Consider the following 25,911-nt stretch of genomic DNA (forward strand, 5'->3'; position numbering starts at 1 on the left):
TCAAGTATTGCACATGGTCCTTTTTATTTTCTGCAGCAAAAAGGCTTCCTGCCTGCAGACCTGGAAGCCTCAGGTGGTCAGGGTCTAGGCATGATCGTGATGATGTTAAGTAGCATTCCTGGGGTAGTGATTCTACATAGATGGTGCCGAAATTTATGGCTCAGAGCAATAACGGAAAGGGGCAATGAATCACGGGACAGTTCCAGGTATGATCCAGTTTCTGCTGGATTAGGACGGATGGATGACTAAAAGGTCCCCAAACTCAAATGTCTTCGTGGCAGGAGGGCTTCTGGGTGGACTCCTGCATTCTGACACATCTGGTTGACGGGGAAACGCTTCCGGGTGAGGGCTTCCCTCCCATCAGTTCTTCACATCTCCCAGGCGGAGCTGGGCAAAGGAAGTGGCCAGCTGCAATGCTTCCTGAAGGCAGCCCACGTTTTTGCCTGTGGCCTGGGCAGACATATCCTTGCCACCACCTTTACCATCCATCAGGACTGAGACCTGCTGTACCCACTCGCTGGCTTTTAGGCCCCGGTTGGCTGCATTCTAGAAGACAGGAAGGGGAAATGGTAGTCAGAATAGGAGACGAGATTGAGGTGGGTTAAGAGAGGAACAGCACAAGGAGGGGAACCACCAACACCCATTCGTATTCTGGATGATGCTACCAGAAGTCATGACTGCTCTACAGGGAAGCAGCTACAGCCACTGTCAAGGTGAACAAAAAGCAATGCCAGGTGTTAGCCAGTAGTTACTATATCTACCAACAAGAAGGTCTGGGGGTAAAAAGTACTGAAGGAAATGACAAATGGAAGAATAAGATCAGTAGCTTCTCACTAGGGGTGCGTGCGAGCACACGCGCACACACACAGTCTTGGCAAATACGACAAAGAGCCCCTCTCTGATTTCGCTTCAGACAGTGCTTCCTGCTGCCTCCTGAGCGCTGGGACTAAAGGCGTGCACCATCACTGCCTGGCTGCAGGTTTTTATTGAAGAGAGGCCATAAGAAGTTCTGACCTGGGGAACCTGGCACAAGCACGTGATCTTGCCGGCCTCATTGTCCACGGTGAACAGCATTGCCGAGGTCTGAGGAGAGTGCGTCTTGAAAAGCTTCAGAGCTTCATTCAGGGCCTGTGGGGAGAACTTCCTGTCAGGTCATCGCACTGGGGCAGGGAGCCTGTGGAACACAGCCCTCAGAGCAGCACCCCATTTCCTTTGAAGAGCACATGCTGTCCCCAGGAGCCCACACAGACCAAAGGCAGGACCCTGCCCAAACTCTCCCCTAGGGAGTCCTTCTTCCTCAGGCTACCAGATCTTTCCATGGCTCTGCCTAACTTCAGTACTAAGCAGTGGGCCTCAGAGCCACCAGGCGGTCTGACAAGGCTGGGAGGGAAAACACGAACAGCTGACAGGTAGGGCAGCCCTGGCCCTAGCCCCTGCTTGCCTTGGCTGAGGCCCCGCTCTCCATCTCCAGGATGACCAGGGGCTGATTGGGGTTGCTGTCAATCAGCTGCTTTGTCTTCTCTAACACCTACAAGACCAGGAGAGAGGCTTAGGCCAAGAGCACAGACAGAAAACCATGTAAGCCCCTGCTCAGGAAAACCTTTGGGCTCTCTTCCAGCTGCCAAGACTTACTCGCTTCTGGACATCGGCTTTGCTGGCACGGTCTAGGTCATCCATGACCTTCTTCAGGGACTTCAAAGTCTCTCGTTGTTCATCTTTCTGCCACTGGGGCATGACTGCAGTAGCCAAGGCCTGGAACCACAACACAAGTCTGTCCAGGTCTGGGCTACTAAGACGTAGGGTGAAGTTCAAGCCCATTCTACCCCACCCTCTTGTCTTTGAACTAAAGTTTTCCTTGGCCAGTGTCTGAGAAAACAGAGAACCACAAAGATATCTGTTGGCTTTAAGACTCATCCCTCTAGGCAGACAGTGGTGGCGCACGCCTTTAATCCCAGCGCTCGGGAGGCAGAGGCAGGCAGATCTCTGTGAGTTCAAGGCCAGCCTGGTCTAGAGAGCGAGTTCCAGGACAGGCTCCAAAGCTACATAGAAACCCTGTCTCGAAAAATCAAAAGCAACAGAACACTAGTCACTCTATCGATGTAGCAGTCATCACAGCGGGGCTGGAGAGAGAGTGGCATTATAAAGAGGGCTGAGTTCTCAAATTGAGACCTGGCCCTTACCAGGCTATAAACACAGCCTGCAGAGACCAGAAATAGGAGCCACTGTCTACAAACAGTTCAAGGGCAGCATAGTGACATCTTTTCTCAAACAACAACAACAAAACCCTTATTCCCCACTTCTCCCACCTAGCATGTGGCTCATGTTTGCAGAGATGATAAGGCCAGAGGACAGCTGCAAATCTAAGGCTAGCCTGAGCTATACAGTGTGTCCAAGGCTAGTCTGGGCTACAGTTTAAGACCCTGGCTCAAAAAAGTACAAGTGAAAGAACAGAAAGCTCAAGCACAGGGATGGTCTTACTCTTCAGGCTTGATAAGGAATGAACAGACCCCAAGTCGAGGGCGCCCATCCCTACCTCACCAAGGTCGGCAATCTCCCTCTGCACGTCCTTGTTGGGTGCAGTCTGGGCCTTCACTTTGGCTTCCAAGACAGAGAGAGATTTCTTCAAGCTCTCTGCCTTCCTGAGGGCCTAGGAGAACAATCAGAGATGTAGAAACCAGTGCTCCGGCCACACACCCCTAGCCAGCAAAGGCTGCACTGTAACTCATGAGCCAGAAGCCATTTTCACATACGCAGCAGGAGAACTCTGACTTGCCCTCCCACACATGGCTGTGCTGGGAGGAAGACGCAGAGTGTATGTATTCTGCCTTCCACGATGCTATCTCTTTTTGTAAATTTCTATTATTATTTTGTATGTGATGAGCGTGTGAGCACACGGCCCATGTGTGTGAGTCAGTTCTCTACACTTTACGTGGGTCACTGGCAACAAACTCAGCTTGTCAGTCTCTGTGGCGAGCACCATTATGTACTGGGCCCAAGACGGAAAAGATGAAACACTGACAGCTGGAAATCCTGTGCAGGGGTAGCTTTCACCTGACGGGCAGGGCCCACACACCGGCCTGACCTCACCTTCTGGGCTTCAGCACCCGTGACAGCAACAATCCTCCGGATACCCTTGGCGATAGCTTCTTCAGTCACTATCACGAACGCTCCTGCGTGACCAGAATTCCGGAGATGCCTGGAAGGCAGACGTAAAGGCTGTGAAGAGGAGGGTGTCTGGAGCCCGGGTGAGACACCTCCTCACTGTGAGTAATGCAATCTTTCACAGGAGGGAAAGGCCTTTTTTTGAAGACAGGGTCTCACTGTGAAACCCTGGCTGGCCTCAAACTCAGAGATCCGCCTGCCTCTGTATCACAAGACACTCACCACCACACCCCAGCGGCCTTTCACTCTGAGGGGACCTTAGGAGCACAGGCCAGAGGCAAAGGCAAGTGAAGGAGCAGAAGGGAAACAAAGTTGGGCTGAGCCAGAAGCCAGGGCTTCAGTTTCCCCAAGTATAAAGGGACAGGTCTCCCTCACAAGGCTGCTATGAAAATCAAGTGAGATGACCATCAAAATGCTGACATTCTTTTTTGTTTGTTTGTTTGTTTGTTTTTTTCAAGACAGGGTTTCTCTGCAGCTTTAGAGCCTGTCCTGGAACTAGCTCTTGTAGACCAGGCTGGTCTCGAACTCACAGAGATCCGCCTGTCTCTGCCTCCCGAGTGCTGGGATTAAAGGCGTGCGCCACCACCGCCCGGCAAATGCTGACATTCTTAATATCCAACTCAGTAATACTGTTAGGAGGTGACACATGACATTTTGATCTTTTGGTGCAACATGGAATATATTTTAATATATGTAAAAAAGCTCATTGGCTGGGAATATTGGAGGGTTACTTTTAAAAATCTTTTTTAAAAGCATTTTTTAATGATTTATTTATTCTTATTTTATTTGCACTGGTGTTTTGCTTGCGTGTCCATCTGTATGAGGCTGTCAGGTACCCTGTAACAGGAGTTAAAGATAACTGTGAACTGCCATTGGGGGCTGGGAATTGAAACCTGGTCCTCTGGAAGAGCAGTCAGTGCTCTTAACCACTGAGCCATCTCTCCAGGCCTACTTTTAAAATTTTTAATACATTCTCTTAAAACAAATGGATCCAGAAATAGGTCCTATTCACCAGTTGCTTGAAGAGCTCAAAGTGTGCAGTAAGTCTTAGTCGAATTCTGAGAGGTTGGTACAAAGTCTTTGAAAGTCATTCTCTACGGTGTCATGTGTTTGAGAATAAGTAAGACTCACCTGAAAGCCTAATTCTGCCAGAAAGAGGCTGGAACTGGATCCCTTGGGTCCCCTTGCCCTCTGTATACCATAAAGCCTGAGGCTTACAGGAGGCTTTAACTGGGCTTAATAGGGCCCTTGATAAGCTTCCCACTAGGCTTCTTTTGGGACCCAAGCTGGAAGAAACAAGTGGTTCTCCTGAGCCAGCTGAGCCAGGTCTACCACATGGTCTGCTCAAAAGCTCTCAGACAATGGACTCAGTTTCCCTGCCCAGATGCTGCTCAAACTGGCAAAGGGAATCACAGAGGCACAGGACTCGAATGAGCCAGGGCCAGAGCAGGAGCTCGGTGAGTACTCTAAAGTCTTGCTGGGTCCTGAATGCCCACCAGCACCAGCTTCCCTTTAAGGCTGGGGACAAGAACCAGCAATCTTAAATGTGCAGACAGTGCTCATCTCGTTGTGGGAAGCACCTTTCATTAGAAACCTAAGAAGTGCTAATGCCAGACACACCGAGGGGTCCGATGAGACCACAAGGCTATTAGGATTCTTGGGAATCTTATTTGACAAGTGCATTTCTGAGGACTTCGTGTTAACCTTAGAAACATGAGATCCTGAGGCTCAATGGTAGAACACTTGTTTAGATCTGCAAAACCCTGAGTTCCATCCAAAGCACAGCAAAATAAAAAGCAAACAAGCAAAGGAACATGGCAGTTGGCTAGTCTAGTTTCATATCCTCAAGGTGGGATGCTAAAAACAGGTGCTGCTGTTCCTACCAAGGTACTCACGTTCCTCCACAGAACTCAACAGAAGTGAGGGAGCCAGCAGGCCCAGAGGGGTCATCCAACAGCTCCGACACGGGGACCCCAATGGAGACGACTCGCACAGGGTCAGGATAGGTCTCGTCGAACACAGCGCGAAGGCCCTGGATGGCTTTTGCTGCTGCCAGGGGGCAGTCCTGGGTATAGACAGGCTGCCATAAAAAGAATACAGGAGGGAAAAAGCTGGAATAGTCTCTGAAGGTGGGGAAGCAGCCGTAGAGAGAACACGGGCCTGTAACCCCACTGTGTCTGGCACACACCCTGGGCCTTCTGAAAAAAAAAAAAATCTCATGCAAAACAAAGGAAGCCAGACAGGGATTTCTAACCTTTTTGTTAAACTGCGAGCCAAATCTGAAGTGAAGACATGGTACTTAAGCACAAAAACACTGCCTGTTTATGGAGGTGGGAGGTCAAAGGCCTCCCTCCACATGGCACGGGTCACCACTGTAACAGCGGTCTGAGAACAAGCAAGGGGGAACATCTGGGCTGCCGAGCCTCCACGACAGGAAGTGACAGGAGAACTCAAATGTGGCAGAACCTACCTTAGCGGCCTCGATCATGGCATTGGCAATCTCCTCAGCCTGCTTGATCTGTTGGGTGGACATGGCTCCCTTGGCAGTGAAGTCAAACCGAAGGCGGTCAGGAGCAACCAGTGAGCCTTTCTGGTCCGCTTCCCCAAGCACGGAACGCAAGGCGAAGTTCAGAATGTGTGTGGCTGTATGGTTGCTCATGACAGGTCTCCGCCGGGGCTCATCAATAAAAAGCCGGACGTGGTCCCCCACTTTCAGGTTTCCATAGATCGTTCCTATGTGCAGCACATACCCGCCCCGGACCTGAGTGTTCTTCACTGTGAACTCAGTTTTCTGCAGAGTAAAGGACACCAATAGGCAAATATATCAATTTTCCTTTCAGGTACACATATATCTCTACCATTAGATGATACACATGTGCACATACATCCCTACCATTAGATACCATGTATACATACATCCCTACCATTAGATACACATGTACACATACATCCCTACCATTAGATACCATGTATACATACATCCCTACCATTAGATACCATGTATACATATATCCCTACCATTAGATACCATGTATACATATATCCCTACCATTAGATACCATGTATACATACATCCCTACCATTAGATATCATGTATACATATATCCCTACCATTAGATGACACAATACTGCCCTTTAATGTACTGAATGTTTGACTTTAATCTTCCTGCCATCTCACTCTCAAGCGCCAGGACTACAGGTACACAGCCCCACTCCCAGTTTTATACAGTGCTGGGATTGCACCCAGAACCTTGTTCATACCAAGCAAGAGCTCCACCAACTAAGCTACTTCCTCAGAGAACATCTTAAAATTCTCTAAAATGTATCCTATCCTATGGTAGGAATCAGCTGCCAAAGCAGACCAAGTGACTGTCTCATCCAGACCAAACACTAAGCAACCACATAGTGGTTCACAACCATCTGGAATGAGATCTGGCGCCCATATGCAGGGAGAACACTGTACATATAATAAATAAATAAATCTTAAAAAAAGAACAGCAACTGGGAGGCAGAGGGAGGTGGATATCTCTGCCTTCAAGGCCAGTCTGCTCTAGAGGGAGTTCAAGGATAGCCAGGACTGTTAACACAGAGAAACCTTGTCTCCAAAAACCAAAGACCAAAAGAAAAAAAAAAAAAAAAAAGAAAGGAAAAGAAACCCAATAAACAAAACCAATCAACAAGTGAAAATAGAGAATCCTTATTATCCTTATTCATAAGGAAGCATGTAGGAAGCAAGTGTTAGCATTTGCATCCTGGCTGCAAGGTTCCCATTACAAGGGAACCTAAGGACTGAGACAGCCACAGGTGTAAGAAGCAGCTCTCACCAGGCGATAGTGGCACATGCCTTTGATCAGAGAAAATCAGCTCCCCACAGCCAGAAGTATGAAGGAGCAAAGGAGGCCGCCCAGCCCCACGCCTGGCCTTCCCCAGCTAACAGGGAAGAAGTGTGGCCTTACATCCTCACTGCCGTCATCAACCTTCACCAAGTAGCCTTCGTCGTAGATCTGCCCTCCTTGCTCGGCATAGAAGCAGGTCTTGTCCAGCACCACTCCGCACTCCTGGCCAGTGACCACCTCTTCCACAAACATCTTTTCCCTACGCAGAGCAAGCACAGTAGCTACTGTGCACTCAAACTCTGCTCATAGACAGAAATGGGGAAGACAGGTCAGTGACTATTATATTTCTTATATAATACTTATTATTGTTCCTGGGCCGAGATGAACCCAGGGAATCATATGTTACACAGGCACCCCACCACTGAGTTATCACCCCTGCCCCAATTCACATATTCTTTGTGTGGTTGTTTTGGAGACAGGGTTTTAATATGCAGCCCTTGCTGGCCTGGATTCTCTATATAGACCAAGATGACCTCCAGTTCACTGAGATTGACCTGCCTCTGCATCTTGGGTGTTGGGATTAAAAGTAACACCATACCTGGTTCCAATCACACATTCTTAGTTACCTTGTGCTAAATTCATTAGGTCCTAATTGCAGAATTTTATTTTGAAAGCCAGCCCATTAGACCTTATAAAATAATTAGCACACTGATTTCCCACCAGTGATCAATACACAGCAGGTTAACTAACTGTTCCAGTTTCTAAAACCCAGGGTTTCCTAGGGTACAGGCTTTTCCGTGTTAACACTGAGGAGTGTCTGAACAAACTGGTGCTACAATTAAGGGAAATTGGTTTAATTGTAGTTAGAACCTCCCTGTGATTTTTTTTTTTTAAATTTTCTGTGACTATATTTCAAAACAGTTAAGGAAAGCACCAGCCAAGGATGCCTGTGAGGACAGAGGCACAGTCTGACCATTGGGCACCTTGAGACCGATCTCCTCAAACTCCCCAAATCAAGAGGTGGGTGGCATGGGAGCAGAGGGAGCAGCAACGTACCGTAGCTACCACTGGCGTCTGAACAGTAGTTGTACTTTGGAGAATCGTCTGTGGCCTCCAAACCCTTTGCCCGGAGCTCTTCAATAGCATAGATGTCCAGCATGATGAGGTCCTCCCCACCCGCTCCCTTGCCCTGTGACTTCAGCTGTCAAAACAAAACAAAAAAAGCCTTAGCTGCCTCAATGTAGGAGAAAAGAGAACTGAGACTTGCCAAACTATGGCCAAGGACAAACTAAAGAATAGAGTTCTTTAATCTTAGCACCACTGACATTTCAGGATGTGACTAGCCTTTGTTTTGGGGACTGTCCTCTTGCACGACAGGACACTGAGAAGCACGTCTAGGCTCCACCAAGAAGATGATGGGAGCATCCCTCCCTAGTTGTGCAAACTAAAAATGCCTTTAATCCATTATTGCCAAATGCCCCAGGACGGACGAGAGCCGTCCTGTCTAGGGAAAGAAGGCAAACTGATTGGTACCAAAGTAGGGCTTGCCTTTCCTGCCTACACTACACAGTTTTCTTTTTTTTTTTTTTTTTTTTTTTTTGTTGGTGGTGGTAATAAACATAGAGGCCATTTCTCAAGAAAGAAAAAAATTGGCCAGGCAGTAGTGGCATACGCCATTAGTCCCAGCACCTGGGAGGTAAAGGCAGGTAGATCTCCAAGTTAAAGCCCAGCCTGATCTATATATAGAGTGAGTTCCAGGATAGTCAGGACTGTTACACCAGAAACCATTTTGAAAAAAATAAATAAATAAAAAAGAAAGGAAGGAAGGAAGGAAGGAAGGAAGGAAGGAAGGAAGACAAGCAGTCCTGACGACGGAAGTGAGCTAGGGAGCTGGGAAGACAGCAATCACTCTTCACATTCTCTACCTGGGCCAGTTTCCTCTCTTCTTCAAAGCCATCCATATCCACCACGAGACCTTTCTCCTCAGCAATCAATCCAGTGAGGTCCACTGGGAACCCATAAGTGTCATAGAGGAGCCAAGCTGTGTCTCCTACAGAGTACAAAGGAATCGCGTCAAAATGGCATGGACAAACCCTTCCTCTCCCACGCCAAGCCCTCCCAGGAGGCTGCTGAGAGCGACAGAGTGAGCAGAGTTAAGGCAAGCCAAATCTTTTAGGAATGTGCAGAAGGCAAATTGCTATTTCTTGATCTGAGCATTATGAATAAAATCGATAATCATTCTCTTTAAACATTATACTTCAATGAAAAGAAAATAACCAGAACTGGAGAGATGGCTCAGATGTTAGGAACACTTACTTGTTGCTCTTGCAGAGGACTGGCACAACACCCATGTCAGGCTACTCACACCCACCTATTAACTCTAGGTTCCCATGGGTCCAGTGCCCCCTTTTCTCCTCTATGGGCACTGCAATCACATGCCAAACCCACACTCAGACACACATACATATACACATGGTTTGGGAGAATTATCTGTATTCTGTCAATCATGTATTTTAACAAAACGCTGATTGGCCAGGCAGGAAGTATAGGCGGGTCAACCAGACAGGAAGAAGAGGTGGGGCGATGAGAACAGGAGTATTCTGAAAGGCAGGAAACTCCCTCTGCCTGCCACTCACTCCTGCCTAGACCAACATATGAACTGCCCTGCTGTGAAAGGTACAGAACCATGTGGCTAGCATAGATGAGAACAATGGGTTAATATAAGCTACAAGAGTTAACAAGAAGACTGAGCTAATGGGCCAATCAGTTTATAACCTATGTAGACCTGTGTGTGATTTTCTTTGAGGCTTGTCGGCTGTGGGGAACTGGGCAGGACAGAAACCTCAACAAGCAGGCCCCCTCATGCTACATATACATATAAGTTTTTTAAAAATCATGGGGGAAAAAAAAAGCCCTTAAAATTATTTTTCTCAGCCAGCAGTGACAGTGCATGCCTTTGATCCCAGTACTCAGGAGGCAGAGGCAGAGATATCTCTGTGAGTTCCAGGACAGACAGGCTACACAGAGAAACACTGTCTTAAAAAAGAAAGAAAGGAAAGAAAAAAAAAAAGAGAGAGAGAAAGAGAGAGAGAGAGAGAGAGAGAGAGAGAGAGAAAGAAAGAAAGAAAGAAAGAAAGAAAGAAAGAAAGAAAGAGAAAAACAAAACAAATTAAAAGTTAATTTGGTTGGCTGGTGACAGATAAAGCAATTTTCACAATGTACACCAAATGTTATTTCTATATGCAGACATAAATACCTGTTTGGCACTCAGGAGGCAGACATAGGTGTGTCTCTCTGAGTTTGAGGCCAGTTTAGTCTACAGAGCGAGTGCCTGGGCTACACAGGGAACCCTTGTCTTGCAAAACCAACCAACCAAACAAACAAAGCAAAAAACCCCACTTATTTGTGATCTCATGCAAATAGAGGAAAATGCTGCTGTGTGTTGGACACACACCAAAATCGTTAATGTTTGTCTTCGTGAGATAGTATTTTGTTATGTAGCACAGACTTGACCTTGTGATCCTCCTGCCTCAGCACGCTGTGATTACAGGTGCCATAGTGCCAACTCCTAACACTGTTGTTGTTTTGCCTCTGAGAAATGTACTTGGAAAAGGTATTCACTTTTCACTTCTGTATTGTTTGAATACTTTTGCTCTCTTAAGTCTTTCTTTACACCAAAAGCAGCTTAATTAAAGTACTTTCAACCTTGGCAGAGATTGAGAAACCACTCCTTCTCAGAAGGATTCCCGGTGCGTGGTGGAGAAAGGTGAAAGCTGGGGCTCACCAGGAATGGTCTTGCAGTCTCCTAAGCTCTGAATTTTTCGGTCCAGGATGCGCCGTCCTCTGCTGAGTGTCTTGAGAAACTGTACCTCTTCTTCATTAATGATATCCTTCACCATGTCTGGGTCCTTCTTTAGCTCAGGAAATGCATCTCCCTGACAAAAGAGGTTCAGTGAGGCCGGAGACTATTCTATGACACAGTCCCTTCTATTTTGAGATGGGAAATCACTATGCATATAACCCTGGCTGACCTATAACTTGCAATGTAGACCAGGCTGGCCCCAAACTCACCTGTCTCTGCCTCCCTCCCAAGTGCTGGAATCAAAGGCATGAACTAGCATACCTGACATCCATGTCTTAAAATATCCATTAACAGGGCTGGAGAGATCGCTCAGTGGTTAAGAGCACTGGCTGCTCTTCCAGAGGTGCTGAGTTCAATTCCCAGCACATAGTGGCTCACAACTATCTCTAGTGGGATCTGATGCCCTCTTCCAGCATTAAGGGGTACATGCAGGTAGAGCATTCATACTTAAATACATCTTTAGAAAGCACATCCATTAACACTACGTTACCACCCATCAGATGCCTCTTAGACTTTCTCCACGTACCAAGGACTGCACGACAACATCAACTAACGTAGCAAAGAAACCCCTGCTGGCGTTCAGTTTCTCATGGGAGTATCGAACAGCTCTGCGCAGAATCCGCCTCAGCACGTACCTGTGAGAAGCATACCTTAGTATCTGCTAGGAAACATCCCCAGCTGAGGGCTCCATGGTAGCTCCTTTAGAACTCTACTCCAAGCAGAGCAACATGAACTTTTGTTCCCCTCTGCTCTTGCAGAATTTCTGTTTGACTACCAGACTGGTGTATGAGATCCTAGGCCAGCTTGTCAGGAATGCAGTTTCCTGGAGCGAGCCAAGATCCTGTCTGATACCCTTAGTGCCAGTCTCCCCTCAGTACTTAGTAGAAACTGTTAAATTAAAACTCCCTTGATCTCTTTAAAAAAAAAAAAAAAAAAAAGGAGGGGGGAGAGGATCCCTCTACCTACCCAAAAGACAACAACAAAACAATAATAAATATAGTATTAAACTCCACAGTCAGAAAACTCATGCTATCAGTCCAGACCCTGCCCAGAGTGTGACTCACCCCCGTCCTGTGTTGTCAGGCCGGCCGCCATCGGCCAGTGCCACAGTGATGGTACGAGCATGGTCGGCCAGAACCCTGTAGGCCATGTCAATTCCGTCGGCATCCTCAGCACCGACTTTCCCAGTGTACGGCCGGGCACCTGTGCCCTAGAGGTAAACAGCAGAAGAGGCCGATGAGACAGTCCTGCTGGTGCTGCCGTTCCTAAGCAGGCTCCTAGAAGGTGAGGGGTCTAGGAAAGGATGGCTGTCTGTCTTTGTTTCTCTGTGTAACAGTCCCGGTTGTCCTGGAACTCACAGAGATCCACCTGCCTCTGCCTCCCAAGTGCTGGGATTAAAGGCGTGTGCCACCACCGCCCATCAAGGATGACTATCTTGCCATATCCCATAACTCCAAGAAAGTGATAATGGAGAAGCCAGAGAGCATCAAGCCAGGCCCTAACCCTGACAAATAGCATAGTATTCGCTTATTCAGAGAAGGGTATGCTAGCAATAATGAAGTCGGAAGATGGTAACAAGTACTTTGGGCTTTCAAAGCATACGGCCATTCATCTATGATGGCAGTGCTTATTAAAGTCCATCCGGCAAGCCTCCAGAGACGCGTCCATGCTCACAACAGGCTCAGTACCTTCTGAATGGCTTCAAAGTACGGAACAAAAAGGTCAGTGTCATAGTTGGACATCTTGTTCTGCAGCACAGACACCAGTCTCTCGAGGCCCATCCCTGTGTCGATGCTTTTCTTGGGAAGAGGTTTCAGAAGGCCATCAGATTCCCTGTAGGATACAGAGAGAAAGTTGAAGCAGAGACCCAGGCTGCTACCTCCCTGGGCCCTGTTGGTTAAAAGTCACTTAGCAATGTTTCAAAGTTATTCCTAGTCACTATTTGCCCTTGTCTGGTTCCAAAAAGAGGGGTAGATACATATTGAGCACCCTTGTCTAATTTGTTACTTTTGGGGGACTGGCAGTGGTATTGAGATGGGGTCTCTCTACATGGCCCTGGCTGTCCTGGACTTCATTATGTAGATCAGGCTAGCTTTGAATTCATAGAGATTCTTCTGCTCTGCCTCCTGAATGCTGGGATTAAAGGAGTGCACCACCATGCCCAGCTTCTTATTCTTAAATAGAAGGCAAACGACTCAGGAAGGTGTTATACGAGATAATATTAGTTTTTCAAATAGGCACATCCTGCTGTAGGGATCAGAACGGAAACCTGACAATATAATTTAAAGAAATGTCACATGATCCCAGGAGCATCTGAAGCCAGCACCAGGGCTGCTCACTGTCTCCAAAAATAAAGATCCCAAACAACCTTCAGCCATGAATTCAGCTGTGCAGCTGGTTTCTCTTTCTCTGCTTGGTTACAGAAACAGAACCGCTGTCAGCAGGAAGGAGCAGGGCCCGCACTACCTGTTATACTGGATGAACACAAGGTTCCAGATCTCCAGCACATTGGGGTCATCCTGGTTGACGAGGTGTGCAGCATCTCGACCTCCAATTCGGTCGTAGTGGATCTCGCTGCAGGGACCACACGGGCCTGTGTCCCCCATCTCCCAGAAGTTGTCCTTCATGTTGCCAGGGAGGATTCTGGCATCCTCCAGTCTGCACAGGGCAAGAAAGAAAAACCGACTTGACACCATCAACAGGAATCTTTCCAAGACTTGCTTCTGCCACACAATGGATCCCTGTGATTTCTTAGAAAGGAGTTTCCTTCTCTGGCAATTACTAATATTGAGCCTAAATTCAAAACCTACTGAGGAAGCAAATTATAATTCCTCACAATGCTACAATCATAACCCAATAAAAATGTAAAGATACAGATAAAGTCTAGAAAATATATAATAAAATAGTTACTTTGAATATGAATATAATTTAAGCAAACGTTTCTTTTCTTTTCTTTTTTATAAAAGACAGGGTCTCACAACATAGGCCTGGCTGGCATGAACCAGACTATTAAATATTTTAATATTGAATTAAATTTTTTTCTTTAAAAATTTATGTATATGTGGTGTATGTTCATATGAATGCAGGCCCCTTAGAGGCCAGAGGTGTGAGATCCCGTAGGGATTCTTGTTGTGGTCACAGCATCAGGACCAGGACCAGAACTCCTGTTCTTTGCAAGAGCAGAATGAGCTCCAGCTACTGAACCACCTCTTCAGCCCCCTTACCCTAAATTTTGCCAAATCTGTTTGCACTCCAGATCTGGCTCTAGGCCGGCTGCTTCATCTCCACCAAAGTAAGTAACATAGAGTCTTTCAACTGGAATACTAAACTCTTGGGTGAGAAGTTCCAGGGCCATCTTACATGCCAATTCCTACAAAAAGAAAGATACAGAAAATGGATTCAAAACCACAGTATCTTCATTATAAATTACAAAGATTCAACTTATATAGTAAATAGAAACTAAAACCATCAAATGATAAAAGTTTTCTAGGAATTATTAAATGCACTTTATTCATTCCTGAATCTTCTAAATGTTGTTTCATCTTTTAAAACAATAAAAATGAATAACTCAGTCCCTTTTGTGGAAATTAGCATCATGTTAAAAAATTAAAAACAAAACAGAAGTTTAAGTCACCAATATTGAGCTTACCTTGAAATAATCTCCAAAAGACCAGGAGCCCAACATCTCAAAGAAGGTGTGATGATAGACATCTTTGCCCACATCATCCAGGTCATTGTGCTTGCCCCCAGCCCGGATGCACTTCTGGGTATTGGCAGCTCTGCTCAGCTTTGCCATAGGGTGAGATGGGTCAATCGTGTTTAGGAAGATGGGTTTGAACTAAAAAAGAGAAAGGAACAGTCTAGCTTTTAAAGGCCTGCAGGCTATGTCAAGTGTCCATCACCTGGCAGGAAGGGGGACACACAAACTGTCATTTGGATTTTGTGAGCCTGGACACTTAGGAAGCAGGAATATGGAAGAACCAAGGTAGAGACCACCAATCTTGGAGCAGCTTCTCCCTGGATCTAATTCCCAAAAGGTCCCCACCACTGTTAGTAATAGCTCCTGCACGGGGAAGCCCCACAGCTGAAAGCCAGTGTGTGAAACCATCTGCAACCATTGTGATGTCACGTGGGTCTCAACCTTCCTAATGCCGCAACCTTTTTTTTTTTTTTTTTTTTTTTTTGGTTTTTCGAGACAGGGTTTCTCTGTGGCTTTGGAGCCTGTCCTGGAACTAGCTCTTGTAGACCAGGCTGGTCTCGAACTCACAGAGATCCGCCTGCCTCTGCCTCCCGAGTGCTGGGATTAAAGGCATGCGCCACCACCGCCCGGCTGCCGCAACCTTTTAATTCAGTTCCTCATGTTGTAGTGACCCCAACCATAAAAATCATAAAATCCCTAACTGTAATTTTGCCATAGCTATGAATCATAATATAAATATCGGATATGCAGGATATCTGATATGCAACCCCCACAACAGGGGGGTCACAACCCATAGGTTGAGAACTACTATCTTAGATCATCCTTCCAGAAGAACTCGTGTAACAAAGGGATGTGCTCACTTGGGAGGAAAGGTGACAAGACAAACACTGAAACCGATTAGAGAAGTGTAACCCCCACTAGCTGAGATGGATTGGACACATAGATTTGATATGTCCCTGTTCTGGGGATTTATCCATTCACACTTTGATGTGTCATTGCTTCCCACCAGGCTTGTGCAAGTTGATGTTTTCCAACTTGGAAACCAGTAGCTACGTGTGACTATGACAAATTAACTAAGATTAAATAGGGGTCCAGAGAGAGATGGCTCAGTATTTAGGAGCTCTTGCTGCTCTTGCGGAGGACCCAGGTTCAGTTCTCAGCACCTACACAATAGCTCACAATTATCTATTAACTCCAATTACAGGGGAATTCAACACCTCTTTTGGCATCTGTGTGTACGGGTGGTGGCAGCACACGCCCTTAATCCCAGCACTCGGGAGGCAGAGACAAGTGGATCTCAGTGAGTTCGAGACCAGCCTGGTCTACAAAGCGAGTTCCAAAACAGTCAGGACTGCGAAACCCTGTCTTGAAAGATGGTGGGGGGGAGGGGGGGGGAAATATAAGCAATATGCATACATATAAAACAAAAATAAATTTAATCTTTAAATAAATATTTTTAAGAGGTTGAAGAGATGGCTCGGGTTAAGAGCACTTGCTGTTCTTGCAGAGGACCCAAGTTCTTTTTCTTTTTCTTTGAGGGGGGTTTTCGAGACAGAGTTTCTCTGTGTTGCTTTGGAGCCTGACCTGGAACTAGCTCTTGTAGACCAGGCTGGCCTCGAACTCACAGGACCCAGGTTCAATTCCTAGCACACACATGATGGCTCAGCCATCTGGAACTCCAGTTCCAGGGGCTTTGACACCCTCTTCTGGCAGACACATGTCGAATGCAAAATATTCATACATATAAAAGAAAATAAACACTAAAAAAAAAAAAAGTTTGCTAGGGCCAGGTGTGGTGGTGTATGCCTTTAATCCCAATTCTTGGGAGGCAGAAGCAGGCGGATCTTTGTGAGTTCTAGGCCAGTATGGTCTAAACAGTGAGTCCCAGGACGGCCAGAACTATATAGAGACCCTGTTTCAAAAAAATAAACAAAGAAACAAAAACCAAAAACAGCTGTAGTAGCATAGACCTTTCATCCCAGCACTTTAATCTGCAAACAGGCAGATCTCTGCATTCCAGGTACTCACACATACACATAAGAGGGCTGAGGATATAGAGCACTTGCTGATCACACCTTGAAGCCCCAGGTTCAATCCCCAGTAAGAAAGGAAAGAAAGAAAATATTCTATCAGTGTTTTGTCTGCATATATATCTGTGTATCAATCATATGTGTGCCTAGTGCCCAAAGAGCTGGAAGAGGGCACTGGATCCCTAGAAATGAAGTTACAGATAGTTGGGAGACACCATGTGAATGCTGGGAATTGAACCTGGGTCCTCTGGACAAGCAGTCAGTACTGAACCATCTCTGCATCCCCCAAAACTTCAATAAAAAGTTTTTTTTCCTCTCAGTAGAGACAATGAAAAGATGAAAAAAAATCTTAAAACAATTTCTTTTGGACACCAGATTACATGGCTGTAGCCATGTACTTCAGTCCCACTTTCTCAATTGCTCAGTAAAGTAGGGATTTCCTTTTCCTCTTTCTGTCTCTGCTTTAAGCAGGTTTTCTCAGCTCCTTTGGACTTCCTTACTCTCTCTCTCTGCCACACGGCTGGCTGACCACCAGGACACAGCAGCTTAACACAAACAGCATGGCCTTTTACTCCCCCCTCTCCTCTAGGCAACTGCTATAGATTTACAGCCTGCCTCTTCTGGGGTTCTCTTTGAAATGCTGAGAAAAATTGTCCTTGAGATCCAATAATTTATAATAATAATAATAATAATAATAATAATAATAATAATAATATTCTTTTAATTTAAATCCTTTGAGACTGGGTCTTACTGTGTAGTCTAGTTTAACCTTAAATTCTTTATTTCCTTCTTTGGAGGCAAGAGCTCTTTATCACGTAGCCCTGGCTGTCCTAGAACTCACTATGGCCTCAAGCAGAGACCCACCTGCCCTGCCTCTTAACTGCTGGGATTAAAGCAGTGCATTTCCACACCCAGCCTATCAAATTCTTGATCTCAAATGCAATAAAAACGATCTCTTTAGGACTCATTAAAAAATAAATTGATGTAGGAGGGTCTTCTATCTATCTGTTGCTTTCATTGGTTAATTAATAAAGAAAACTGCGGGCTGGAGAGATGGCTCAGCGGTTAAGAGCATTGCCTGCTCTTCCAAAGGTCCTGAGTTCAACTCCCAGCAACCACATGGTGGCTCACAACCATCTGTAATGAGGTCTGGTGCCCTCTTCTGGCCTGCAGGCATACACACAGATAAAATATTGTATACATAATAAATAAATAAATAAATAAATAAATAAATAAATAAATAAATAGAAAACTGCTTGGCCTGATAAGTCAGAGTATAGGTAGGCGGGGAAGACAGAACGCTGGGAGGAAGAAGGCAGTGAGGCAGACGCCATGCTTCTCCTACCCGAGATGGACCGCTGGCTATACTCATGCCAGTATGCCACGACCTCGTGGTGGCATACAGATTATTAGATACGGGTTAGTCAAGATGTGAGAATTAGCCAATAAGAGGCTAGAACTAATGGGCCAGGCAGTGTTTAAGTGAATACAATTTGTGTGTTGTTATTTCTGGTGTTAAGCTAGCTGTGTGGGAGCCGGGCGGGACGAAAAGCAGGTCTGCTCGCCCATCACTACAATAAATTTATTGGCCAGGCAGTGGTGGTGCATGCCTTTAATGCAAGCACTTGGGAGGAAGAGATAGGCGGATCTATGTGAGTTCAAGGCCAGCCTCGTCTACACTGCTAGTTCCAGGACAGGCCCAAAACTACAGAGAAAGCGTCTCGAAAAACAAAAAAAAAACACAAAAATTTATTGGCCAGATGTGGGAGCCATCTTCCCAACCCTCTTCCATCTAAACATAACCCACAAGCAGCACTGTTATCATCCTTCAGAAACCCAGGCTCACCATGGGAAGCCACACAGCTCTACCTGGTAAGTGACAGGACCCGGATTCTGGCTGACCTCAAGGGCTGGCCTTTAACGGCTGCTCTGCTGCCTTCTGTCAGCCAGTCAGTTTGAAAGAATGACATCTTTACCTGGTTCATGCCTGCGTTGGCGAAGAGCAAGGTGGGGTCATCCAATGGGACGGTAGCAGAAGAGTGAACATAGGTGTGCTCATTTTGTTTGAAGAAATTGATAAACCGCTCTCGGATCTCTCTTGCTGTTAGTGTGGACTCCATCTTGAAAGTAACCTCAGGGAACTAATAAAAAAAAAGAAGAAATGATAGGAATTTAGGGGAAATAAAACTAAAAGTAGGCATTACACAAGACTCGCGGCATCTCAAGCCAAGTCAAAGAATGGCAAAAGTTAGCTTTTTTGATTCTAAAATCTGTGTGTTGCAATGTCCCAGGGTATAGTCATTATCAAAGAAAGATTTTGCTGAACCAGCAGAGTGGCCCTGGCCATTCTACACCTGCCAACCTCAACAGACATCAAAGAGAACAGGTGACTTATTCACATTTTCATCCATTATACAAAATACGCACTGAGCATCCATTGCCAGGAATCAGAAAAGAAAAATGGACCTCATGAGGCAAGGAGAGGCTCAAGAGACCCGGATTCTGATCTGAATCCTTGAGGGGTCACTTCAACAAAAGGAGGAGACTGTATCTACCGGCCTCTAATAATCTTTCAAACTCTTTCTGTTAACCTGCATCCCGAGGGTTGTACATGGTTCCAGATCCCCAAAGCCAGAGCAGCTAGGTTTGGACTGACACTTTCATGGCAATGGCAGTGAGCCCAAGGACAAGCCTATCTGTGCCACAGACTACCCTAAAGTATCAAGAATGTACCAACCTCTGGGCTGGAGAGATGGCTCAGTGATTAAGAGCACTGGCTGCTCTTTACTGGGATCAATTCCTAGCACCCACATGACAGCTGTCATGTAACTGTCTGTAACTCCATTTCCAGGGGATCTGAAACTCTCATGCCAATGTACATAATAAAATTTGTGTGTGTGTATATACATATATATGCGTATATAATACATTAGAATTATATACATATTATATATAATGTTCCAAAATCTATGTAGCCTGAAATCTCTAGAACTAGCTGGGAAAGGGCTCACTAAGAACTGGGGGTGTAGCCCAGTAGTAGAGCATGCATTATTTGAAAATGAGCATGCTACAGAAGAAAAGCTGACTGAATAAGCCCAGGGACTCAGAAGAGTAGCATGTTGAAAAAGGTAACTTTGCAGCTTCAACACTTTTGTGTATGTATTATAGTGTCCTTGAGAGGCAGGTGTGTGGGGGCATGGGGTGACAGGCTTTGGTGAGCGTACCAATCATGTTCAGTGCTGTAATGTCATGCTGCACTGGTTGTCCAGAAAAGCAAGAACTCTCTCATTCATAGTATCTAAAAGTCTCTAGGATTCTAGACCCAGCTCTAACCTTAGTGCCTCACTTTAGCCTGAGTTTAGTCCCTGAATCGAAGAGGATTTTGTGAGGATCAAAAACTAATGAAATGGATACTATTACATCAATAAGCATAGGTTTTAAAGATAGCCACACAGGACAAACATGCTGACTCAGACACCCTCAACTCGAACTGATTTACAACTCAACTTCGCATTCAGACAGAAGCCCCAAAGGGACAAAAAGATATAAAAAAGGCTGGGTGGGAAAACCGGACTAGCATTCCCTGGGTCTTGCTGGTGTTCATAAGCAGTCAAGGCTAAGGTTTTCAGAAATCTTGTCACATCGCTTCACCCCTCCTCCACACGCCTCTCTCAACAATGGGCACAAAAATGAATTTACCTTCATACCAAGACATAATTGTTAAAGAGAAAGTTACATTCCAAAGAACACTTAAATTTCCCGTCTTTGCTTTTCATTCAACGTATTGGACATGTACTGTACGCTGCAAACCAAGATGGAGAGGCAGTCAGTGCCCTCCACAGGGAGACCACTACATACAGAAATAACAAGTGTTAACTAGGATCTAATATGTTGGTTATTGGCCTTATAGAAACTGAAGACTGTTCAATGCTGTGTCGCCAGTCAGACAAAAAGCCCAGTGCTCAGGAGGCTGAGGAAGGGAAACCGGTGCCTTAGGCCTGTGATGCCAGCACTCAAAAACTGGAGAACTGCCGCGAGTTCAAGGCCAGTCCGGGCAACAGAGCTGAGTTCAGGCCCGTCTGGGATAAAGTGTAGGAATCTAAAAAGAATGAACGGAGACGTCTTTCAGCTGGACTTTACTAAGCTGGGTCACCCTGGTCTTCAGGCCTGCACTCCCAACCCCCTAAGAGATTAAAATTAGAGGAGACAAACCCTTAGCTCTGGGTGGTGACTTGACAGCAATCGCGATCTTCCCAAGGTGTTGGTCCTTGGCAAGTCACGCGAGGCCGCACCACTTTCAGCGCTCCGAGGGAACAGCAAAAGCTACTCAGAGTCCATGCTCCTGCCGAGCCTGGGGCTCGGTTCCAGCCGCTCCCCAGGCCAGGGGCGGGACGACCCGACAGCCTGCTGCGGCAGACCCTCCCCCTCCGAGCGCAGGCTCTTTTCGTAGAGCTCTCCAGGCCCTCGACCTTTCCCCCGGGGTCCGGGTCCTCGCCCGGTGCCCACCGCCAGATACCCCAGTTACCTGCTCCCTCTGATGCGCAGACACACAGCTATTCCCACCCGCCACAACCGGCGGCAGACCCGTACCTCGCCATCCAATCAGAGCGCTCTTATGAAAAGTGCTCCGTTACGCCGTGTCCTCAACAGATACTATTGGTCCACTCACAAGCCAATCATTCGGAGCGCGAATGAGTTTACAAGCCGGTTTCTGGGAAGGCTGCTGGGCTCGGCTGATGCAATGATCAAGAAAGCTGGGACATGGGGTGTCACATGACAGGGTTGCCTAGTGGCTCTAAGAAGCCGACATATTGGGCTCCATTTGTAATGACCTAATAGTCTACAAGAGGGATGAAAACATGAACTTGGTGGCGATTACATACTATGCTATAGCACTCCTGTTTTAACTCCAAAGTGGTGTACAGACCTCCTCCAAGGTTCTTTATATGGCCTTTTGAAACAGGGACCAGGCTGGGTCAGGGGATTTTGCTGCCTCCCTGCCTGTGGAATGCTAGGATTACATGTGTGCACCAATCGCATGTTCTGTCACCATAAATCGCCCTGTGTTTCTTGTTTAACGGTACTTTGGACTGCAGTAACTGCTTCAACCACGCCAAAGTCACCAATACCTCTCTGTTTAAGACAGGATCTGAAGAAATTGTCCAGATTGGCCTGGAACTTTTCAGTCTAGTCCCAGGTGGGATTACAGTCCTGTGCCACCAGCCTTAGCGTTATATTTGTCCTTCTTGTCCCAGTTTCTTGAATCTGAAGACGAAGAAATGACCTAACATAAGTCAACAGATATCTGGCCTTCCGTTTGCTTTAGAAAAACAGCCACCATTCATAGGAAGAGACTTTAATGGTGCCTCACACCTATTATTCCAACACTTGAGAGGTAGAGGCAGGGGGAATGGGAGTTCAAGGCCACCTTTGGGCTATATTAGACTCAAAATATATCAGGTCTCAAAATACCATACAAACAAAAATTTATAGGGAAGGCATTACACTAAACATTCCACACAGCTTACTTTTTAAACACTATTCGTAGGTCGGCTAGTGTCTCCTTTTTACAGATGAGGAAACTCCAAATTACTCATTCCAACGTGGAAACTGTTTCATTAACGTGTGTAGCTTTACAGAATAAACTCATATATCAAGGCAATTTTAAAATACATTGGTGGATATGTCAGAAGATATCTATAGGCCCAAGATGTTATCTGATGGCATCCTTAGCTTTTGGTGGAAGCTAGTGGTCTGCTAATAGATTCCAAATGGTTTCTCTCTATTAGTACAAGATATTAGGTCTAACAGAGAGATGGGTAAAGAACCGCTGTTTCCAGAGGGCAAGAACCAGCCCAAGATAAAGCAATAGCTTCATTCCAGTCTCCACACAGTACTGAAATTATATCTAATCAGTCAACCACAGACTCTTTTTTTTTTTTGGTTTTTTTGAGACAGGGTTCTCTGTAGCTTTTTTGAAGCCTGTCCTGGACCTAGCTCTTGTAGACCAGGCTGGCCTCGAACTCACTGAGATCCGCCTGCCTCTGCCTCCTGAGTGCTGGGATTAAAGGCATGCGCCACTATCGCCTGGCTACACAACAGCCTCTTTACAGGAGTTTTTTCTTCAAGAGCAACACAGCAAAACCATGTCTTTTTCGTTTGTTTTGTTTTCAAGGTGACTCTATCTCTCAAATGTAGCCCCCCGGCTGTCCTAGAACTCATATATAGACCAGGCTGGCCTCAAACTCACAGGATCTGCCTGTCTCTGTCCTCCCAAACACAGGGGTTAAAGGCATGCGCCACTATGCCCGGCTGGAATCAGTATTTCTTAAAAATACACCACTGCACTGCTGCCAAGGGATTTCTTAGTCACTGGCCAACTCAGCAACCAAATGACCAAACTTGAGACTTCAAGTGGTTTCTCGGCGGAGGCAAGGGGTTTCTCAGGTGCGCACGCGCAAGCAAGAGCTGTTCCCGGCCCTTCTTTCGATTGGCTAGGAGGAGCGGAATTCAAAGCCTCAGCCAATGGAGCTTAGGCTTGGCTCGTACTGAGCGTGGCGGTTGAGGAAGCCTAACCGCCATGTTGAGCCGTGGTGGCCGGAGATGCTGGCCGGGTCGAGGCCGAGCCCGAGCCCAAGCTCGGAATCCCCTTTCCCTGCCCTTAAGTGGCGTGAGTATCTATGCGGGTAGCTCTCCTTCTGCACCTTTAGGTGCTTTACTCACTGTGAGAAGGAAGGGAGGGGAAAAGAGTAAAAGCCAGCGAGTGCCCATCTTCTAGGCACCAGGCGCAACAAAGCCCTTGTGATCTCGCAGAACCCGGGTGGCTGCTTACCATAAATTAGGAGAAATGGACCTAAATACAGGAGGCTTAAAGTGCCTAAGGGGCCTTTCTGCGCGCACCACTTTGGACACCAGGAACTTTCTTCCCAGTTCTCATTGCTCATCTTTTTAGGGTGGACTCAGGGAGGCCTAGTTTTTATTTTATTTTATTGAGACAGGATTTCTTGGTGTAGCTTTGAAGGCCTGTCTGGGAACTCGCTCTCTAGACCAGGCTGGCCTCGAACTCACAGAGATCCATCGCCTTGCCTCCCGAGTCCTGGGATTAAAGGCGTGTGCCACCACCGCCCAACTCACATTTTATTTCTTAGCGTGAGGTAGGCCGGTGTTCTGTGTGTGACTTGTTTTTTAATTTTTTTTTCCAGTTTGATAAGGGTCATAGCAACATTCTGGTCACATTGATCTCCACTTTTTCAATGCCCCAGAAACCGAGGCATTTGTTAAATATTATTCCCTTTGAAGCAAACTTTGTTTTTTGTTCGCTTTTTGTTGTTTATAAATAGTGTCTCACTAGTTATTACCATGGGTGACCATGAACTCAATACAAATATGCCTACCTGTGTGCTGGGATTAAAGACTTGCATCACCACATTAAGGTGGTGGGGTTTTTGTTTGTTTGTTTGTGGTTTTTGGTTTTGTTTTAGTTTTTATTATTTTTTTATTTTGTTTTTGCGAGACAGGTTTTCTTTGTGGCTTTGGTACTTGTCCTGGCACTAGCTCTTTTTTTTTTTTTTTTTTTTTTTGGTTTTTCGAGACAGGGTTTCCCTGCAGTTTCTAGAGCCTGTCCTGGACCTAGCTCTTGTAGACCAGGCTGGCCTCGAACTCAGATCTGCCTGCCTCTGCCTCCCGAGTGCTGGGATTAAAGGCGTGCGCCACCACCGCCCAGTTTTTGTTTTTAAGTAAAAAACAAAAGTCATGTTGATCTCCAACTCCTTATTTATTCTCCTGCCTCAGCATCTTGAGTCTTGATGTACAATTTTTGTTTTGTTTTGTTTTTGAGATTCTGTTTCAAAAGAAAAATGAATCTGAGCACATGGCAAACAATCTCAGAGGATAAAATGAATTCAAAATGAGGTTTGAGGTGGTGGTGTGGTCAAGCCTGTAATCCCAGCGTTTGGAGACTGAGGCAAGCAGATCACTGAGAGTTAGCGAAGCCCCTCCTACATGGCCCCATTGGTTGTGTCCCCACGACTTTCATACTGTCTGCCTGCCTTTGTAAGTTTGTTTCGTTCTGTTGCTCTGTTATATTGCATCTTGCATAATTTAATATTTAAATTCATTATATTTTGTTTGGAATTTTTTAACCTTCTGTAGTCTTGAAAAAAATACAAAATAACCTGTTTTTTTCTAGCTGATTTTCCCAGGGTTTCTTCTGACTTGAAATAGGTCATGGCTTCACGGCTGTGTACTTGGTTATCCTCCTGCCTGCTCCCTCCTTAACCTACTCACCATTGCCTGAGATTAATTTATTGTCATGGAAAATGTTTTCATAAAGTTCCAGGAAAATGATGACTCCTTCTAGGGCAATAACAAGGGATAAGGCTTATTTGATCCCTGTTAGGGGGAAAGCAAGTATTTCAGTCCTTAATTGATTATTCTAAAAACTAGAGCTATGTCTTCCTTTTAAAAATTAGCCATAACTAAGGCTGGCTAACCTCTGAGATGGTTCAGAGGTTAAGAGCACTTGCTGCTCTTGCAAAGGACCTGGGTTCAATTCCCAGTACCCACAGAGTAGTTCACAACCATCCATAACGCCAATTCTAGGGTATCCAATACCCTCTTCTGTCTTTCCTGAGCACCAGACACACATATGGTGCACATAGACATGCAAGCAAATCAAATATATAAATCTTTTCAAAAATTATCCAAGGCTCTAAAGCTGCGAGAAACCCTGTCTCGAAAAACCAAAAAAAAAAAAAATTATCCAAAACTATGTAAATAAAATGCCAACCATACACCTTTGCATAGGAGAGCAGAGGAGAGCTGACCGTCTGAAGAAGGCGTAGATGATTCCAAGTCCTGTATTTCCTTATTAAGCAGCTCTTGCCATTTTCTCCAGGAACTGAATTGGTTTGGTTGGACAAACTGACTTCCTCTTTCAGGTCTCTGATACTCTACCAAAAAATTTCCTTGGCAGCCGGGCGGTGGTGGTGCACGCCTTTAATCCCAGCACTCGGGAGGCAGAGGCAGGCGGATCTCTGTGAGTTCGAGAGCAGCCTGGTCTACAAGAGCTAGTTCCAGGACAGGCTCCAAAGCTACAGAGAAACCCTGTCTCGAAAAACCAAAAAAAAAAAAAAAAAAAAAAAAAATTTCCTTGGCACCTTCCTTTGGTGTTTTCAAAGCTCAATTTGGTGCAGATCTTTGAGCGCTTACTCCTTTGTTTCACGGGACTGAGTGCCAATTCTTAGATAGCGTATTGATCAGAACAGATGCTATCTTGATCTTAGCTAAAAGTCCGATAAGTTTGTTCACTGAGGCATTTTG

The 25,911-nt window shown here is 45.9% G+C and overlaps 1 protein-coding gene across 3 annotated transcripts; it reads right to left on the minus strand.

Annotated features, from left to right (window-relative positions):
* Aars1 (alanyl-tRNA synthetase 1) lies at nt 1-25,498 on the minus strand. 3 transcript variants are annotated; one of them, XM_038312239.1, is made up of 20 exons: nt 25,386-25,498; nt 18,567-18,731; nt 14,510-14,698; nt 14,085-14,230; nt 13,327-13,518; nt 12,549-12,693; nt 11,925-12,070; nt 11,387-11,495; nt 10,783-10,933; nt 8,924-9,048; nt 8,055-8,199; nt 7,119-7,297; nt 5,633-5,953; nt 5,058-5,242; nt 3,088-3,196; nt 2,534-2,647; nt 1,633-1,752; nt 1,442-1,528; nt 1,015-1,128; nt 1-546 (listed from the first exon to the last, which is right to left on the minus strand). In XM_038312239.1, the coding sequence occupies exons 2-20, from the start codon at nt 18,708-18,710 to the stop codon at nt 361-363; spliced, it is 2,907 nt and encodes a 968-aa protein (XP_038168167.1). In that variant the 5' UTR covers nt 18,711-18,731; nt 25,386-25,498; the 3' UTR covers nt 1-360. The 3 variants fall into 3 exon arrangements, with proteins under 3 accessions (XP_038168167.1, XP_038168165.1, XP_038168166.1); XM_038312237.1 differs by lacking the exon at nt 25,386-25,498 and adding an exon at nt 21,116-21,204; XM_038312238.1 differs by lacking the exon at nt 25,386-25,498 and adding an exon at nt 20,803-21,095.
* Between the last annotated feature and the right edge of the window lie 413 nt (nt 25,499-25,911).

The sequence above is a fragment of the Arvicola amphibius genome, chromosome 15 (assembly GCF_903992535.2).
Source record: "Arvicola amphibius chromosome 15, mArvAmp1.2, whole genome shotgun sequence".
In the NCBI taxonomy this organism is placed as follows: Eukaryota; Metazoa; Chordata; class Mammalia; order Rodentia; family Cricetidae; genus Arvicola; species Arvicola amphibius.